General features: G+C 46.6%; 1 protein-coding gene across 3 annotated transcripts in view; it reads right to left on the minus strand.

Moving 5' to 3' along the window:
- Window positions 1-20,374, minus strand: part of atp13a2.L (ATPase cation transporting 13A2 L homeolog) — a 43,626-nt gene that overhangs the window by 7,182 nt on the left and 16,070 nt on the right. For all 3 annotated transcript variants that reach the window (XM_018226517.2, XM_041569889.1, XM_018226518.2), the window contains 18 exons: window positions 15,143-15,219; window positions 14,487-14,654; window positions 14,258-14,316; window positions 13,382-13,496; window positions 13,064-13,143; window positions 8,903-8,980; window positions 8,738-8,807; window positions 8,352-8,486; window positions 8,031-8,097; window positions 6,416-6,547; window positions 5,205-5,372; window positions 4,957-5,067; window positions 4,581-4,627; window positions 2,993-3,181; window positions 2,533-2,739; window positions 906-1,010; window positions 629-785; window positions 145-265 (listed from right to left, as the gene is read on the minus strand). In XM_018226517.2, the coding sequence (XP_018082006.1) occupies window positions 145-265; window positions 629-785; window positions 906-1,010; window positions 2,533-2,739; window positions 2,993-3,181; window positions 4,581-4,627; window positions 4,957-5,067; window positions 5,205-5,372; window positions 6,416-6,547; window positions 8,031-8,097; window positions 8,352-8,486; window positions 8,738-8,807; window positions 8,903-8,980; window positions 13,064-13,143; window positions 13,382-13,496; window positions 14,258-14,316; window positions 14,487-14,654; window positions 15,143-15,219 (2,086 nt within the window). The remainder of the gene's footprint in view (window positions 1-144; window positions 266-628; window positions 786-905; window positions 1,011-2,532; window positions 2,740-2,992; window positions 3,182-4,580; window positions 4,628-4,956; window positions 5,068-5,204; window positions 5,373-6,415; window positions 6,548-8,030; window positions 8,098-8,351; window positions 8,487-8,737; window positions 8,808-8,902; window positions 8,981-13,063; window positions 13,144-13,381; window positions 13,497-14,257; window positions 14,317-14,486; window positions 14,655-15,142; window positions 15,220-20,374) is intronic.

Below are 20,374 nucleotides of genomic sequence, written 5' to 3' on the forward strand. Positions count from 1 at the left end.
AGCACCTCCCACTCAGTATCAAGCACCTCCCACTCAGTATCAAGCACCTTCCACTCAGTATCAAGCACCTCCTATAGCGCCAACTAAAGTCTGTAGAGAGGAACTGCTAGAGGCAAATCAGGGAGAATTCAGATTTGTACCCACCTTGTTACCAGCTGGGCATCCTCAAAGGTTTTAACTGAGTCGAGGGTCTTGTACCCAAAGCCCAGAACCCGATACCCGTCCTTGGTGTATTGCTTGAGCATGGCGGAGAAATCCAGGGGTACTGGGGACAAACATGGGGGAATATTAGTGACATCACAATCCCCGCCCACAATGCTCAGATACACGGGGTGACTAACCAATTCTCTTTACTGCCTGCTCCTGGGCTGTTCTCTTTCCCATGAAAAGAGGGGAGGTTCCTGTCTGACCATGGGAAAGAGAACAGCCCAGGAGCAGGAAGTACAGAGAATCAGAGCTCTGTACCTGGGTAAGTACTGGAGGAGATTAACGTGAAGGTGGATTTCTGCTTATCGTTCCCCCCATACTTGTGATGGTATTATCCAACTCTTGGTATCCTCACCCCTGCAGATTAAATGGTACTATCCTATAAGTAACCCAGTCTCCCCATGAGATGAGACCCACGTACCAGTGTCGCTCTTGCACAGACTCGCCACCATTTCGGGTGCCCCCTTCATGTAGAGGAGCGCGGGGGAGTCCCCGGGGAGTTTGCTGATGACGCTCATCCTTTGGAGTGCGGAGGAGAAAGGGAATCTCCGTAATACACCAATGGGCACGTGATGTTTCTGTGGGAAGGACAGACATTGGCTCATTCGGTTCCCTTACAGCCAATACAGAAGGAGGGATACAGTGTAGTAACCAATCAGCAAGCGGCTTCTGCTCCAACTTCCCAGAATCAGACTCACCGGTCCGTGCGGCTGCTCATCCAGTGGTGGCGGCTTCATCACTGCCAGAACCTTGGTCCCAAAATGTTCCGTCATCTGCTCGTCCATGTCCTGAGAGTCCAGAGTCTGAAACAGGGAAAGTCATTTAGTGACAGGGAAGGAACAGCAGAACCACAGGGATGTACAGAGTCACAACCAGCTGTACAGATACTAGTGATACACGGGGATGTACTGAGTCACAACCAGCAGTACAGATACTAGTGATACACAGGGATGTACTGAGTCACAACCAGCAGTACAGATACTAGTGATACACAGGGATGTACTGAGTCACAACCAGCTGTACAGATACTAGTGATACACAGGGATGTACTGAGTCACAACCAGCTGTACAGATACTAGTGATACACAGGGATGTACTGAGTCACAACCAGCAGTACAGATACTAGTGATACACAGGGATGTACTGAGTCACAACCAGCTGTACTGATACTAGTGATACACAGGGATGTACTGAGTCACAACCAGCTGTACTGATACTAGTGACACACAGGGATGTAGTGAGTCACAACCAGCTGTACAGATACTAGTGACACACAGGGATGTACTGAGTCACAACCAGCTGTACTGATACTAGTGATACACAGTGATGTACTGAGTCACAACCAGCAGTACAGATACTAGTGATACACAGGGATGTACTGAGTCACAACCAGCAGTACAGATACTAGTGATACACAGGGATGTACTGAGTCACAACCAGCAGTACAGATACTAGTGATACACAGGGATGTACTGAGTCACAACCAGCAGTACAGATACTAGTGATACACAGGGATGTACCGAGTCACAACCAGCTGTACAGATACTAGTGATACACAGGGATGTACTGAGTCACAACCAGCAGTACAGATACTAGTGATACACAGGGATGTACTGAGTCAAAACCAGCTGTACTGATACTAGTGATACACGGGGATGTACTGAGTCACAACCAGCAGTACAGATACTAGTGATACACAGGGATGTACTGAGTCACAACCAGCAGTACAGATACTAGTGATACACAGGGATGTACTGAGTCACAACCAGCAGTACAGATACTAGTGATACACAGGGATGTACTGAGTCACAACCAGCTGTACTGATACTAGTGATACACGGGGATGTACTGAGTCACAACCAGCAGTACAGATACTAGTGATACACAGGGATGTACTGAGTCACAACCAGCTGTACTGATACTAGTGATACACAGGGATGTAGTGAGTCACAACCAGCTGTACTGATACTAGTGATACACGGGGATGTACTGAGTCACAACCAGCAGTACAGATACTAGTGATACACAGGGATGTACTGAGTCACAACCAGCAGTACAGATACTAGTGATACACAGGGATGTAGTGAGTCACAACCAGCAGTACAGATACTAGTGATACACAGGGATGTACTGAGTCACAACCAGCAGTACAGATACTAGTGATACACAGGGATGTAGTGAGTCACAACCGGCTGTACAGATACTAGTGATACACAGGGATGTACTGAGTCACAACCAGCAGTACAGATACTAGTGATACACAGGGATGTAGTGAGTCACACGGATACTAGTGATACGCGGTGCAAGCGCTGGTTACAGTCTCACCCAATTGGTCGATTCCATCATCTTCACGTCCATAATATCCCCGATGAGGTTCCCTTTAAGCAGAGTGACTGAGTGGCAGGAGACCAGGGACTGCAGGATTGGGCCGTCGGGCAGACATCGGGGGTCGTGGGTAATGGGGAGGAAGTTTGTGTTATCCAATGGGACAACCCCCCAAACATCAAGCCCCTCCTCCGTCAGTGTCCCGGTCTGGAAGCAGCAATAGGTATAATGATAAAACAAAGTTGGGATGATCTGTGCCCATTAGCCCCATTTAGTCCCAAACACCCTCTGAAAGCCAATTATTCCCCCCCCAGTACTGACCCCAATACAGACATCTGATCCACTGCACTTTCTGTGCTGCTCTCAGGTCTGACCATAGGAAGGAGAACAGCCCCAGAGCAGGAAGTGCAACACCTCTAGTTCCTACTCACAAAGCACAAACTCTAGGGGGAAACGTTACCTTATCGAAGCAGAACAACTTGATTTTGCCGCAGACGTTGATCCTCGGGGGGCTGATACAGAAGATCCCCTGTTTCTTCAGGCGGCTCTGGGCATAGATGGTCCCTACAGTCATGGCAGCCGGCAGTGCAGGGGGGACAATGATGGTGATCAGATCCAGGGTTTGTATAATGATCCGTCTTACAGAGACCTGCCCGGGGGAAAGGGAAAGACTGGGGTCAGTGGGGCCCTCCAGCGACATATAAAGGGCCCTCAAATCAGCAGGAGAAATGACTGAAGGGATTTACCCCAGGAAAGAGGATGAACTGGAACTAAACTGGGGGAGAAGGACGAGGAGGAGAGACAATAGGGAACTAAAGGGGAAGTAAAGTGTAAATAGAATAAAGCTAAAAATGCTGTATCTTGTATATTAAACATGAACTTACTGCACCACAAGCCTAATCAAACAAATGATTTATGCTTTCAAAGTTGGCCACAGGGGGTCACCATTTTGTAACTTTGTTATACATCTTTGCAAGACCAAGACTGTGCACATGCTCAGTGTGATCTGGGCTTCAGTTGGGAGGTTAAGCTTAGGGAACGTCATAAATGATCAAGCACAAGACTGGAGGTGAGTAAGTGATATAGGAAAAAGAGGAGGTAAGTGGGAACCAATGGACAGGACTATTAAAGAACAAGAGCAGATGAAGGGAACCAATGGGAACAGCAGGGTAATTGAGAGAGACTTTGAGGTGACCCAATGGGGAAGAGTAGGATGAGAACCAACATGGAGGAACAAGTGAAGAAAAGGGGGAAACAACATGGAAGAGCCACATGGCATGAGATCCAGTGAAGCAGAAATGAACCTGTGGGGGAGGAGCAAGATAACGACCAGGTGGGAAGAAGATGGGGGGGGCTCAGGGGCAGATTTGGCAAAGAATAAAACAGAAATCAAGTTAGAGAAGAAGAGGCAAAGAAAAACTCACTAATGACTACAAATGGGCAAGAGCCAAGAACAGAAGGAGAACTAGAGGAACTAGAGAAAAGCCAATTAGAAGAAGAACAGGAGGAGACACAGGAACTAGAGAGAAGCCAATCAGAAAAAGAACAGGAGGAGAACTAGAGGAACTATAGAGAAGCCAATCAGAAGAAGAACAGGATGAGACACAGGAACTAGAGAGAAAAGCCAATCAGAAAAAGAACAGAAGGAGAACTAAGGGAACTAGAGAAAAGCTAATCAGAAGAAGAACAGGAGGAGACACAGGAACTAGAGAGAAGCCAATCAGAAGAAGAACAGAAGGAGAACTAGAGGAACTATAGAGAAGGCAATTAGAAGAAGAACAGGAAGCCAATCAGAAAAAGAACAGAAGGAGAACTAGAGAAAAACCAATCAGAAGAAGAACAGGAGAAGAATTAGAGGAACTAGAGAGAAGCCAATCAGAAGAACAGGATGAGAATTAGAGGAACTAGAGAGAAGCCAATCAGAAGAACAGGATGAGAATTAGAGGAACTAGAGAGAAGCCAATCAGAAGAACAGGGGATCAGTTTGGGTAATGGGGCATAATGAGGAGAATTAGCTGAGGAGGAGGAGCAAAGAGGAAGAGAATCACCTTGTTCTTGATGAGGATTCCGATGCTGTAAATGTTGCCCAAAAATGCTAGAAAAAAAGATAAAATGGAGAAAAATTAACTGAAGAAAAAGGATAATTGAATATTTGTGTGGGGATGAGCCTGATAACCCGAGTGCTGATAGTAGTAGTAGATCCCATTACCTGAGCTCCGCTGGGTTGGGGCAAATTGTACTGAGTCTTAACTCACAGTGCAAAGTTCTTGAGAAAATCCAAGTGACATCACAAGCCATTGGCAGCCATGTAATCTATGGGGTCACCATGACCTGAGTGCTCCCCTCTTCCCTGGTGTGTGTGGCCCCCGCTTTTACTTACAGTGACCCCATTTCCCAGGAACCGCCTTGTCCCCCAACACTCACCAAACAGGCCCAGGACCAGCACAAACTTCGCAGCGTCCCTGTAGAACTTGAAGGAGACGGGTTTGGGGTGCAGGATGGAGCTGATGAGATTCCCCTTCACTGTGCAGAAACCTATTGGGGAGCATTGGGGGGATGTGAGAGGATGAAGCCCCCCAGGACTAGACACTCATTGTTCTTATACAAATAGCTCAGACACAATCGCACCCCTATAAGAAGCTTTTCCCATCCTTTAAATTTGGGGGTTGTACCTGTTCTTGTCACCACTGCGATCACCTCTTTGTCCAGGTAGGTTTTGGCCTGGATTATCTGGGTCCCCCCAAACAGCGTGTGCCTCTTGTGCTCCTCTGGACAATACGGGGTGCCGCCAGCCTGGGGCCCATCAGTCAGGGGGGTTTTCATCTCAGGGACGCTCTCCCCTATAATACAAACCATTAACTACCAACACGCCCTCTCCCCTGCCTAATCTAGTTGCTAGGGCCCACTTGCCTTAGCAACCAGTCAGTGGTTAGAACGGAAGATGAGGACGAGTGAGAGGGAGACATAGGATGAAATATTCCAAACACTGAAAATTCAAATTCACAACGGGTATGCCGTCTTGTTGCTAGGATCATTTGGCCCTAGCAACTAGGATATGAAGGATCCAGAATACATTTTTTCTATGTACCGTATGTACTCGAGTATAAGCCGAGTTTTTCAGCACCCAAAATTTGCTGAAAAACTCTACCTCGGCTTATACTTGAGTCAAATACGCGAAAGGCTGTAATACAGAAAGGCTTCGCTTCAGGAGCTCCTCCGTGGGGTCGGCAAGACTGCCCTGATCCAGCGCTTCCTAAATGACAGCTTCGAGGAGAGATACCGGCGCACAGTAAAGGAGATGCACTGCCTGAACCCCGAGTCCTGGGAGCTCCAGTTGCGCATCCAGATTCCTACAGGCACAAGATCAGCCACTCCCCTCCTGCAGCCCCTGGAAGTGAGACTACGGTATGTCTAGTAAATGTGTAGCAGTGTTACACAACCTCCAGCTGCTGTCACTTCTCTATATAATACACGGGAGGCCGTCAATTTGTAACATCAGCGTGTTTAGCTAAAAGCATTCAGGTACCTCCACTGCTCCACTGCGGCATCTACAATCCCATGAGTGTTAGGACCACTGGGTGCCAACTGCTTGGGTGTCCATTGGAATGATTACATAGGTGGGACATTTTTGAACAAACTGCACACAGTCGGGATCAGGAGCGTGTGTTCTGCTGAATATGTCCTAAAATGTATTTCTCACCCTAGGCTTATACTCGAGTCAATACGTTTTCCCAGTTTTTGTAGGTAAAATGGAGTACCTCGGCTTATACTCGAGTATATACGGTACTTTTTGTCATTCAATAAGAGTTTTCTTCAGATCCCAAGGGAAGAACGAATCTGAATGATCCCCAAACAATCCTAGGGCTCCTGAGTGTGCGCTCACCTGTCAGCATACTCTCATTCACCATGCACTCCCCGGACAGCAGCGCTGCATCACACGGCATCAGGATTCCTTCAGGGGGGAGGATGATACAGTCTCCAGGCACCAGATCCGGGGAATTCACCAACATCTCCTCTGCAACATAAACACAACTGCCTAAATCTACCATCAGATACTGAGCTCTGATTCTCTGTACTTCCTGCTCCTGGGCTGCTCTCTTTCCCATGGTCAGACAGGAACCTCCCCCTGGGTAAGTGAATCCAATCTTCCCCAGTACTTACCCAGGTACAGAGCTCTGATTCTCTGTACTTCCTGCTCCTGGGCTGTTCTCTTTCCCATGGTCAGACAGGAACCTCCCCCTGGGTAAGTGAATCCAATCTCCCCCAGTACTTACCCAGGTACAGAGCTCTGATTCTCTGTACTTCCTGCTCCTGGGCTGTTCTCTTTCCCATGGTCAGACAGGAACCTCCCCCTGGGTAAGTGAATCCAATCTCCCCCAGTACTTACCCAGGTACAGAGCTCTGATTCTCTGTACTTCCTGCTCCTGGGCTGTTCTCTTTCCCATGGTCAGACAGGAACCTCCCCCTGGGTAAGTGAATCCAATCTCCCCCAGTACTTACCCAGGTACAGAGCTCTGATTCTCGGTACTTCCTGCTCCTGGGCTGTTCTCTTTCCCATGGTCAGACAGGAACCTCCCCTGGGTAAGTGAATCCAATCTCCCCCAGTACTTACCCAGGTACAGAGCTCTGATTCTCGGTACTTCCTGCTCCTGGGCTGTTCTCTTTCCCATGGTCAGACAGGAATCTCCCCCTGGGTAAGTGAATCTCCCCCAGTACTTACCCAGGTACAGAGCTCTGATTCTCTGTACTTCCTGCTCCTGGGCTGTTCTCTTTCCCATGGTCAGACAGGAACCTCCCCCTGGGTAAGTGAATCCAATCTCCCCCAGTACTTACCCAGGTACAGAGCTCTGATTCTCGGTACTTCCTGCTCCTGGGCTGTTCTCTTTCCCATGGTCAGACAGGAATCTCCCCCTGGGTAAGTGAATCTCCCCCAGTACTTACCCAGGTACAGAGCTCTGATTCTCTGTACTTCCTGCTCCTGGGCTGTTCTCTTTCCCATGGTCAGACAGGAACCTCCCCCTGGGTAAGTGAATCCAATCTCCCCCAGTACTTACCCAGGTACAGAGCTCTGATTCTCTGTACTTCCTGCTCCTGGGCTGTTCTCTTTCCCATGGTCAGACAGGAACCTCCCCCTGGGTAAGTGAATCCAATCTCCCCCAGTACTTACCCAGGTACAGAGCTCTGATTCTCTGTACTTCCTGCTCCTGGGCTGTTCTCTTTCCCATGGTCAGACAGGAACCTCCCCCTGGGTAAGTGAATCCAATCTCCCCCAGTACTTACCCAGGTACAGAGCTCTGATTCTCTGTACTTCCTGCTCCGGGGCTGTTCTCTTTCCATTGGTCATATGGGGGAGGGCTGGGGTTTGGTCGCTACATATAATGCTTTTCCCATTGGGAAGCAGTGTAATACAATTGGTTGCTGAGTGAGTGCCCTCTAGTGGTTAATAATGAATTCTGGGTCCCACTCCCGTGAGTACAAGGAGGCGGAGCTTTACTCACCTCCAGTCTCCCGCCGCACTCTCACACTCACTTGCATCTTCACCATGTTGCGCAGGGTCACACTTTGCTGAGAGAGGGAGGAGCTTAATCAGATGGGTAGATTTGATATTGACAATAGGCTCCTGGTTAGGGCCCTGCCAGTTTCTGAGGCCCCATAATAGCATTCAGCATTTATTCCCTTTATTAACTTTATTGCACCTTCTCTGTACCTTTTCTGTATATATATATAAATGACTGGAGCCTATGGCATATTCTAGATGGAGCCCAATCAGTGCTGTGTAAAGGGGAAGTATTACCCTCTCTGCCCCAGGGGACATTTACCTTCCGGGTCTCGTACAGGGAAAGGCCAATGGAAATGACGGAGATGACGAGGATACAGCCGGAGTAATAATAATAATTATCGCACATCCAGAGAACAATACTGAACACCTGGAAGATGTAGAAGGGGTTCAGCACCTGCGGAGAGATAACCAGCGGAATTCAGGGGGTGCGGACACCAAACACTACAAGTCCCATGATCCTCAGCCTAAGCTGCCAGCCAAAACCTTATTAGAATAATGAGTACAGTTTATTCCCCTTTATTGCCACATTGCTACACTCTATAGACCAACGAGCTATTACCTGCAGGGGAGCCACTAAATACTCTGGGGAGGGTAAAGCCCCCGATACTGTGCGAGGGGCCCCGACAGGGAATGTCTCCCACTTACCTCTTCAATCAACAGCCTCCCATAAGATTTAACTGGGACGTCAATTTCATTGGCTCCATAGATCTGCTTCCTGCAGGGAACAAACCAATCAGCACTCACTGAATATTCATGTCTGGGGCAATCCCCCCCAAGTCCAGAGGCTGACACTCCATTTACCCTCCTCACCTGCCATTGTGCTCCGTCTGGCTCAGCCCCAACTTCTTCTTGTGCAACTCTCCACATGTCACCCCTTCATCCAATGAGCTGAGGGCAAGAAAGATACTGGTGTTACTGTGTCCCCAACTGAGAGCTCCCTCTACTGGCCAATCAGAATCACAGCTCTGTATCTGGAAAAGTACTGTCTGACCATGGGAAACAGAGCAGCCCACCCAAGTACTGGTGGGGCCCAATGTGGGTATCTGGGTGGGAGTTCTGGCATGTGGAGGAACGAGATTATTGGGAGGGGCTGGGGAAGACTCGAGGTTGGGGTACACATGGGGAGGAGATTTGGCTGGGGGTACAGTTAATGATAGGGAGGAGCACATGTCATATGTTGAATATGGGACCAGTATTAAATGTATGTTTGAAAATGCAACGAGTCTGAAACATGGCTGAATGAGTCACATGACTGGGCAGTAAATATCAGTGGCTAGACTTTGTTTCGGAGGGACAGAGGCAATAGAAAAGGAGGAGGGGTATGTCTGTATGTTAGGCAGGATTGAAATCTAATATAAAGAAGGAGGTTATGTTAGAAAATGAGGGGGCAGAAGTCTTATGGGGGGAGTTCTTCACCAATTGTAAAGAATCCAGCAAATTAATTGTAGGAGTCGCTATAGACCCCCTAATGTAAGTGACGAGGATAAGCTCCTGATGCAAATAGAAAAGGCTGCTAGTTTGGGTAAAGTAATGATAATGGGGGATTTTAATTACCCCGATATTGACTGGAGCAACAGTACTGCTAGATCAGTTAATGGGAACAAGTTTATAAACTGTTACATGACAATTTTATGGCACAGGTTGTTGAGGAGCCAACCAGAAAAATGCTATTCTGGATCTAGTGATCTCTAATGAGCCAGAACTTATAGCAAATGTGCAAGTCATTGAACCCCTGGGTAATAGTGACCATAATGTTATATCATTTAATGTCTGGTGCAAAAAACAAAAATATACTGGGGCAACAAAAACCATGAATTTTGCAAAAGCTAATTTAGTGCCTTGAGGGCTGCTCTACAGAGCATTGATTGGGGCATTAGGTTTTCAGCTAAAAACACAGAACAGAAATGGTTGTCATTTAAACTGATATTAAATCATTACTGTTCTCAATTTATTCCCTTAAGGAGTAAATGTAGAAGCTCTAAGAATCATCCTGTGTGGCTTAATACAGAAGTAAAGTAGTTAATGGGAAAGAAGAGAAAGGCATTTAATAACTACAAATCTGTAGGGACAGAAGCTGCATTTAATGAATATAAACACTGTAATAAATGTTGTAAATCAGCAATCCGGAAGGCTAAGAAACAAAGAGTGCATTGCAGCTGAGGCTAAAACTAATCTTTTAAATCTATTAATAGTAAAAAGATGCAGGTTGAGAGTGTTGCTCCATTAAATAATGGTACCAGTCTGGTTGTAACAGATACAGAAAAGGCAAATGTGTTAAATCAGTTCTTTTCTTCAGTGTATACAATAGAGGAGTCTGGGTTCCCAGGCTCACTTTATAGCTGCACTGATGGCTCAGCTCAATCTAGTCAGTGGCTGACTCAGGATATGATTCATAAAGCTTTAATACAAATGAATGTAAACAAGGCTCCAGGGCCTGATGGCATACACCCCCGGGTTCTAAGAGAGCTTAGTTCAGTTTTAGACCAGCCCCTATTTCTGATTTTCTCAGATTCACTGTCATCTGGTATGGTGCCTATGGATTGGAGAAAAGCTGATGTTATTCCAATAAATAAAAAGGGATTATGATCTCAGCCTGGCAATTATAGGCCAGTAAGTCTGACATCTGTGGTGGGCAAATTATTTGAAGGCTTGTTAAGGGATCACATTCAAAATGTTGTCCTAGTGAATGTCATTATGAGCAGCAATCAGCATGGCTTTATGAAGGATAGGTCATGTCAGACTAATTTGATTGCATTTTATGATGAGGTAAGTAAGATTCTGGACAGTGGGGGGCAGTAGATCTATTTGGATTTTGCCAAAGCGTTTGATACTGTGCCCCACAAACGACTGCTTTCTAAACTAAGGTCTGTTGGGCTTAATGAAGTCGTTTGCACATGGATAGGAAACTGGCTACAGGATCAGGTACAGAGGGGGGTTGTTAATGGGACATTCTCTACTTGGAGTAAGGTTCTTAGTGGGGTCCCTCAGGGCTCAGTATTGGGGCCACTTTTATTTAACTTGTTCATTAATGACTTAGGGGAGGGGATTGTAAGTAATGTATCAGTGTTTGCAGATGAGACAAAACTATCAGCCCAATTAATTCCATCCAGGATGTGGCACTTGCAACAGGATCTTGACTAACTGGCAATCTGGGCAGCTAAGTGGCCAATGAGATTCAATGTTGATAAATGTAAAGTCCTGCACCTGGGATGTAACAATATCCACTTATACCCTTAATGGGACTGCACTAGGCAAATCCATAATGGAGACGGAGCTTGGAGTCCTTGTAGATAATAAACTTGTCTGTAGCAAGTAATGCCAGTCAGCAGCATCAAGGGCAAATAAGGTCTTGACTTGTATTAAATGGGGCAGAGAGTCACGGGAGGAGGGGGTCCCACTGTATAGAGCACTGGTAAGGCCCCATCTAGAATATGCCCTACAGTTTTGTCTCCATCACTCAAACAGGACATTATTGTATTAGAGAGGGGACAGAGAAGGGCAACTAAACTGGTAAAGGGAAAATCTTAGCTATGAGGAAAGACTGGCCAAATTGGGGATGTTCACTCTGGAGAAGAGGCGCTTAAGGGGTGATATGATAACTATGTATAAATATATAAGGGGATCATATAATAATCTCTCTAATGATTTATTTACCAGTAGGTCCTTCCAGCTGACACAAGGTCACCCATTCCGATTAGAAGAAAAGAGGTTCCAGCTAAATATTGGGAAAGGGTTTGTTACAGTGAGAGCTGTGAAGATGTGGAATTGTCTCCCTTAATCAGTGGTACAGGCTGATACATTAGATAGGTACAAGGAAGGGTCGGATGCTTTATTCACCAGTAGCTCCTCCCAGCAGACAGGAGGGAGCCAATGAGATTAGAGGAGGGAAAGGAGTGTTACAGGGAGAGCTGGGAAGTGAATCAGGGGTACAGGCTGATACATTAGATAGGTACAAGGAAGGGTCGGATGCTTTATTCACCAGTAGCTCCTCCCAGCAGACAGGAGGGAGCCAATGAGATTAGAGGAGGGAAAGGAGTGTTACAGGGAGAGCTGGGAAGTGAATCAGGGGTACAGGCTGATACATTAGATAGGTACAAGGAAGGGTCGGATGCTTTATTCACCAGTAGCTCCTCCCAGCAGACAGGAGGGAGCCAATGAGATTAGAGGAGGGAAAGGGGTGTTACAGGGAGAGCTGGGAAGTGAATCAGGGGTACAGGCTGATACATTAGATAGGTACAAGGAAGGGTCGGATGCTTTATTCACCAGTAGCTCCTCCCAGCAGACAGGAGGGAGCCAATGAGATTAGAGAAGGGAAAGGGGTGTTACAGGGAGAGCTGGGAAGTGAATCAGGGGTACAGGCTGATACATTAGATAGGTATAAGAAGGGGTTGGATGGTGTTTAGCAAGTGAGGGAATACAGGGATATGGGAGAGAGCTCATAGGGGTCCAGGGACTGGTCCCATTGTCATTTTGGAGTCAGGAAGGAATTTTTCCCCCTCTGAGGCAAATTGGAGAGGCTTCAGATGGTCTTTTTGCTTCCTCTGGATCAACCGGCAGTTAGGCAGATAAAAAAAACAAAAAAAAACTAAAAGGTTGAATATGATGGACATGTATCTTTTTTCAACCTAACTTACTATGTTACTGTATACACAATTTAGTATGAAAGGAGCTCACCACATAATTAGATCAAACCTGTCCACGGGTATCCTGTGTCCGATAACCCAAATCAATATGTAGAACTGTAGTATGGATGTGGAACAGATCCAAAACGGCAGTCGAACTGCAGAAAATCCGTTTATTGGGGAGTGTACAACATGTTTCGGGACAAGCCCTTTATCAAGTGTGTCACTTGATAAAGGGCTTGTCCCGAAACATGTTGTACACTCCCCAATACACTCCCCAATAAACGGTTCTACTATGTTACTGTGTCACCAACAAGGAACGTGGGGCAATTGTAAGAAAACAACTTACCTGACCTTGACAAAGTTCTGAGTCCAGTTGCTCCAGATGTATCTCATCCCTTCGAACACAAAGTACCGCAGCTCATTATTCTGGAGGAGAAACAACTCTGTGATTCACTCTATTGGCCGAGACACATTTACCTTTTACTTTCCCTTTAATAAGAGGAACATTTCCCATTAACTGGCTACAGTGCGGGGGGGGGAGCTCATTCCTCTCCTTATATTTATATGTGGGTGCAGGGGGGCTGCTGTGCTGTAACCTCCATATGACGCCGTTATCATGGGGCTCCTGCCTCTGCACCACAACACCTACCCCCATGGTACTTACCTCATCCTTGTGATGCAGCTGAATCGTATCCTTAAATTCTTCCTGATCTTCCACCCCAACAATCACACTTCCCACTCCATTTTTTCCCAGTCGCCCGATCACATGATGCCCCAGGCTGTGACACAAGAGGAAGATATTGTTACATCACACGTCATTCTGCTTATGGGGGGGGGGGGGTGATTAGGGGGTGTGAACAGAAAACAGAGGTGGAAGAAGGTTTTGTAACAGGGGAAATTCAGAGTGGGGAGAAGAAATGCGTTACATGTCACATCAAAGTCTATGATTCCTGTCTGACCATGGGAAAGAGAACAGCCCAGGAGCAGGAAGTACAGAGAATCAGAGCTCTATACCTGGGTAAGTACTGGGGGAGATTGGATTCACTTACCCAGGGGGAGGTTCCTGTCTGACCATGGGAAAGAGAACAGCCCAGGAGCAGGAAGTACAGAGAATCAGAGCTCTGTACCTGGGTAAATACTGGGGGAGATTGGATTCACTTACCCAGGGGGAGGTTCCTGTCTGACCATGGGAAAGAGAACAGCCCAGGAGCAGGAAGTACAGAGAAATAGAGCTCTGTACCTGGGTAAGTACTGGGGGAGATTGGATTCACTTACCCAGGGGGAGGTTCCTGTCTGACCATGGGAAAGAGAACAGCCCAGGAGCAGGAAGTACAGAGAAATAGAGCTCTGTACCTGGGTAAGTACTGGCACCATGGGAAAGAGAGCAGCCCATGAGAAGTAGAAAGAGGAGTCACAGAGAAGAGGGCAGATATTTGAGGAATGTGGGTGGGGGGAGGTTATAATTTAAGAATTCTGCTTTCCAAACAATAATGACCAACAGTATTAAATCCAGTAGATTAAACACATGGAGCTGCCATACCTCACATCCACGCCCTGCTCCGTTCGCACTTCTGAGATGGAGATCTGGCCGAATGCATCCTATAAGCACAGAGAGAGTGGGATCTTAGTACCCGGCACCAGACACACCCCCTTGTGGGATAAGTCACTCCCTCTCTTCAGTCGGTAGGTGGAGCTTGGAAGGGTGGGTGTGGCTTATGTACAACACGCGAGCATTTAAAGGTACAGTTCCAGGACGGCCCAATTCTCACCTTAATAACGAGCCATTGGGCTTCAGCCAGGGGGCAGTGGCGGCAGGTGAGGAGCACGTAGAGGCGGGGTTTCCAGTGGATGAAGAGGAGGAGGAGCCCCAGTGTCAGGACGCAGAGGATGCAGAACAGAAGCAGCTTCCATGTTACTCTCCGGTACCCTCGGATCTCCTGCATGAGGGAAACAACATTAAACACAGAGAACACCAGGGGGCGCTGCCGACCGACTATTCTGCTTCCCAGGACCTACCTCTAGGGCTGAGCTCACAGGGGGGCAAGTTCCCAGGGTCCCCATCGGTCAAACACACAGATAACCAACTGCGCTGCTCCAATTCCTACCTCCCTGTCTCACTGTAACTGCTATTCCTATAGATTGTAAGCTCCTGTGCGCAAAATACACTGCCCAATTTATTCCAACTGAATCACTGGTTCCTATTTCAGTGGAATGATTTTATATTCTGGGGCAGAACTGAAACTGCCTATTGGCTGCGGCTACAGAAAATGGGTGGTGCTTAATCATTTAAAAAAGATAACTCCTCCCCTTTGCATCATGGGGCCTCCCAGGGAAACAATGGCCCCCCCTGTAACGTGCTGCATATTAATTAACAACAATTCCTGTCTCTACCCTCCAAATCCAGCAGTGACCCCCCGCTACTCACCATGCAGGATATGAACTCACAGGGTGGCAGGGTCCCGTAGCCACTGGGCTTCTGATGGCCCAGCAATCTAGTGTTATCTGCAAAGGAGACAAAAATGTATCTGTAATCCTGTGTATTTACATGTACCCCAAAACTTTACACCCCCAATATATGTAACTGTCATTGTTATTGTCTGTTAGTGTCAGTTGGAAATACTATAGAGAATATTTCCTGCTGCTCATGAGACTGTCGCTACTTCCCTTCTGGCAAAAACACAGCAGTCCTGACTTGCTTTATGGCAGGGAGTCCAGAGATTCACTCACAAGAAATATTAATACTAATATTAATCATATGCAGACAAAGATTTTTGGGTTCAGATGCACCATTTATGTTCTAGTTGGAAGAGACCCTCCCAAAGCTCATAACAAGGTTACAGATATATAGAAACATTGGGGTGTCACCCTGCTATAGTTCCAGGGGTACCCAGGGTACAAATAAACACTCACCCCAAATCTCCCCCTAACTGACCTTCAGACTGGGCCCCCTTAGCTCATAACAAGGTTACAGATATATAGAAACATTGGGGTGTCACCCTGCTATAGTTCCAGGGGTACCCAGGGTACAAATAAACACTCACCCAAATCTCCCCCTAACTGACCTTCAGACTGGGCCCCCTTAGCTCATAACAAGGTTACAGATATATAGAAACATTGGGGTGTCACCCTGCTATAGTTCCAGGGGTACCCAGGGTACAAATAAACACTCACCCCAAATCTCCCCCTAACTGACCTTCAGACTGGGCCCCCTTAGCTCATAACAAGGTTACAGATATATAGAAACATTGGGGTAACAGTCACCCTGCTATAGTTCCAGGGGTACCCAGGGCACAACAGAACATTGAGTTAAACCCAGAACAACAAAGGGTTAATGAGGTTTCTGGAACATTCTGGGGATCGGGGTGATTAATGACGGACGCAGAGATAATAATGATGACGGATTCCCATCAGGTGGAAATTTCCATTTGTCCGGGTGGAAAGTTGGATAAAGGGAGAAGGTGACGATAGAAATTAATCTGCAAAATTGTAATGAAACAAAGAGTCTGTCACTGTCTCTTCTCTGGTTGCGACTCATGAAGTAATGTAGCAGAATGCGGCTACTGTCAGACTGGGAAGTGACTGTGCCCTTAAAGAGACAGCGCCGTTACTTTCCCAGGGAACTAAGGGACCAATAGAAGCAAAGGATGGCGCTGTCATTGCATCAGATCAGTACCAGGAGTGTGTGGGGCAGCTCCCGACTTCTACAAACAGGAGTAAAGTCCAAACAAACACAATAGAAATGATCTCCAACTGCCCCCCCCCGGCACAAATATCTCACTAGTGATAAATTCCCACAATACTCACTGATTTCTCACAAGTAACGACCCAGTCCCTCCCTGATCCTCATTCTCCTCCAGCCCAACCACTGACATGGCAGCTTCCTGCTCCTCATCTTCTCCTGTCTCAGCCCAACATTCCTTCCCTGTATATCATTTATATGGCACCCACATATCCTGCAGCGCTGTACAACATACATCATCAGTCTCTGCCCCAGTGAGTTTACAATCTGAGGTTCCCATCACATTCCCATCAGTCCCTGTCCCAGTGAGCTTACAATCTGAGGTTCCCATCACATTCCCATCAGTCCCTGTCCCAGTGAGCTTACAATCTGAGGTTCCCATCACATTCCCATCAGTCCCTGTCCCAGTGAGTTTACAATCTAAGGTTCCCATCACATTCACATCAGTCCCTGCCCCAGTGAGCTTACAATCTAAGGTTCCCATCACATTCCCATTAGTCCCTGCCCCAGTGAGCTTACAATCTGAGGTCCCCATCACATTCCCACCAGTCCCTGCCCCAGTGAGTTTACAATCTAAGGTTCCCATCACATTCCCACCAGTCCCTGCCCCAGTGAGTTTACAATCTAAGGTTCCCATCACATTCCCATCAGTCCCTGTCCCAGTGAGTTTACAATCTGAGGTTCCCATCACATTCCCATCAGTCCCTGTCCCAGTGAGCTTACAATCTGAGGTTCCCATCACATTCCCATCAGTCCCTGTCCCAGTGAGTTTACAATCTAAGGTCCCTATCACATTCCCATCAGTCCCTGCCCCAGTGAGCTTACAATCTGAGGTCCCCATCACATTCCCACCAGTCCCTGCCCCAGTGAGTTTACAATCTAAGGTTCCCATCACATTCCCATCAGTCCCTGTCCCAGTGAGCTTACATTCTAAGGTCCCTATCACATTCCCATCAGTTTCTGTCCCAGTGAGCTTACAATCTAAGGTCCCTATCACATTCCCATCAGTTTCTGTCCCAGTGAGTTTACAATCTAAGGTTCCCATCACATTCACATCAGTCCCTGCCCCAGTGAGCTTACAATCTAAGGTTCCCATCACATTCCCATCAGTCCCTGCCCCAGTGAGCTTACAATCTGAGGTCCCCATCACATTCCCACCAGTCCCTGCCCCAGTGAGCTTACAATCTAAGGTTCCCATCACATTCCCATCAGTCCCTGTCCCAGTGAGCTTACATTCTAAGGTCCCTATCACATTCCCATCAGTCCCTGTCCCAGTGAGTTTACAATCTAAGGTCCCCATCACATTCCCATCAGTTTCTGTCCCAGTGAGCTTACAATCTGAGGCCCCCATCACATTCCCATCAGTCCCTGCCCCAGTGAGCTTACAATCTAAGTTCCCATCACATTCCCATCAGTCCCTGACCCAGTGAGCTTACAATCTAAGGTCCCCATCACATTCCCATCAGTCCCTGTCAGCTTACAATCTAAGGTCCCCATCACATTCCCATCAGTCCCTGTCCCAGTGAGCTTACAATCTAAGGTCCCCTATCACAGTCACACACACTTGCGTCATTTTTATCAGGAGTAAATTGATCTGCCCTTGTGTTTTTGGGGTGTGGGAGGAGTCACAAAGGTTTAGTTGCCCCTAAAAACATTCAGGACACTTTGCCCCGGTGTTTGTGCATAAAGCAAGGGGGAGTCACATGGGTGGGACAGAAGATCCCACAATGCAATTCTGCCCTTAATTCCCCCCTTCCCAAACCCCCCACTGCTCTCTCCCCCTGTATCGGCAGCCTCTGATCTGTACAACTTAAATCCTTCCTAAACCAGGACACGAGGAGTTAAATCCCTTTTTCAGCTGCCAGAGAAGGGGTTAAAGGCACCACAATATCTATATGGAAGGGGTTAACGGTAACTCCCTGCTTATACACAAGGGAAGGGGATTAAACGCAACTCCCTGCTCAAACAGAACAGAAGGGGTTAAAGGCAACTCCCTGCGTATACAGAACAGAAAGAGTTAATGGCCCTGCCTCAGATAAGAAGGAGGAAACACCAATATCCTCTTCCCGGTGTCACTATATAAACCTGAGGGATTTCAAGGGGAAGTTGACATTTAGTTACACATGGGCCAGTTCTAAGGACATTTTCACTTGATTTTCATTATTTTTTGGAATCATTTCGGAATTATTGGCCTTTTATGCTGCAAGTGACGCTGCTCTCTGGTTGCTATGGCATCACTATTGTTGCTTTTGTGGTTTTTTTATCTTTCTTTTCTGTGCTTCCCTGACTCCATAACCACTGTCTGGTTGCTAGGGAAATTAAGCCCTAGTAACCAACTAGCAGTAAAAGTTTAAAGAGTGTGTATATTTGTACTCCTGGGTGGAACTTGGGAAATTCCCTCAATTCTATTGCTGTGGGGGAGAAAGGCTGGCCAATGGAGTGCAGCAGTGAATGGGATGCACATGAGCTCGGGGGCACAGGCCTGACTCACGGGTCTCTTTGGGGGGGGCACAAATTAAATCAATACAATACATGACTAATTAGCAACTCATTGAGATGCAGGTCACATAGAAATCATTGCAGTCTGCAGCATGAACTGGACACAATGTCTCATTATTCATGCGGGGGGGGCTGGACGTTAAAGGGGTGCTATTAAAGGGGTGAGGGGCACAGCTGACAGGGGATGAACCCCCACACTAGAGGGGAAACCCAGTCAGGGGCCCAGGGGGGTCCCAAGACATAAAAAGTTCATGGAAAGTAAAAGGACAGGTAAGTGGCTGAGGGGTGGGTGTAATGGGTCAGGGAGGAGCCTGTTGTGGGGCTTTTTTTCATTGGGCCCTATTACTATACGTTACCGGGGGCCACTGTCTGGGGGCTCCCCGATTTCTGATTCCCACAAATTATACACTGGCCTGGGACCCTCAGGACTAATACAATTCCCATGATGCCATTCATTAGTGACCATTACTGAGTATCATTAGTGAGTATACGTGAGCATTAGTGAGTATAATTTGGGAGAATTATTAGTGAGCATTATTAGATTCGTGAGTATATTTGAGCATTAGTGAGTATTATTAGTGAGCATTAGTGAATGTTATTCGCGAGTATATTTGAGCATTAGTGAATGTTATTCGCGAGTATATTTGAGCATTAGTGAGTATTATTAGTGAGCATTAGTGAATGTTATTAGCGGGTATATTTGAGCATTAGTGAGTATTATTAGTGAGCATTAGTGAATGTTATTAGCGAGTATACGTGAGCATTTGTGAGTATTATTAGTGAGCATTAAGGAGAATTATTAGTGAGCACTAGTGAGTATTATTAGGGAGTATTATTAGTGAACATTTGTGAATGTTATTAGCGAGTATACGTGAGCATTAGTGAGTATTATTAGTAAGTATTAGTGAGCATTAGGGAGTATTATTAGGGAGTATTATTAGTGAGTATTATTAGTGAGTATTAATGAGCTTTACGGAGTATTATTAGTGAGCATTGTTAGTGAGTATTATTAGTGAGCATTAGGGAGTATTATGAGTGAGTATTAACAGGGACTATTATTAGGGAGTATTAGTGAGCATTAATAGGGAGTATTATTAGTGAGTATTAGTGAGTATCATTAGGGAGTATTAGGGAGCATTAGTATTAGTGAGCATTAGTGAATGTTATTAGTAAGTATACTCGAGCATTTGTGAGTATTACTAGTGAGCATTAGGGAGAATTATTAGTGAGCACTAGTGAGTATTATTAGGGAGTATTATTAGTGAACATTTGTGAATGTTATTAGCGAGTATACGTGAGCATTAGTGAGTATTATTAGTAAGTATTAGTGAGTATTAGTGAGTATTAGGGAGCATTATTAGTGAGCATTAGTTAGTATTAGGGAGTATTAGTGAGGTACTGGGCAGTGATGTTGGGGAT

Source organism: Xenopus laevis, chromosome 7L, assembly GCF_017654675.1.
Source record: "Xenopus laevis strain J_2021 chromosome 7L, Xenopus_laevis_v10.1, whole genome shotgun sequence".
Classification (NCBI taxonomy): Eukaryota; Metazoa; Chordata; class Amphibia; order Anura; family Pipidae; genus Xenopus; species Xenopus laevis.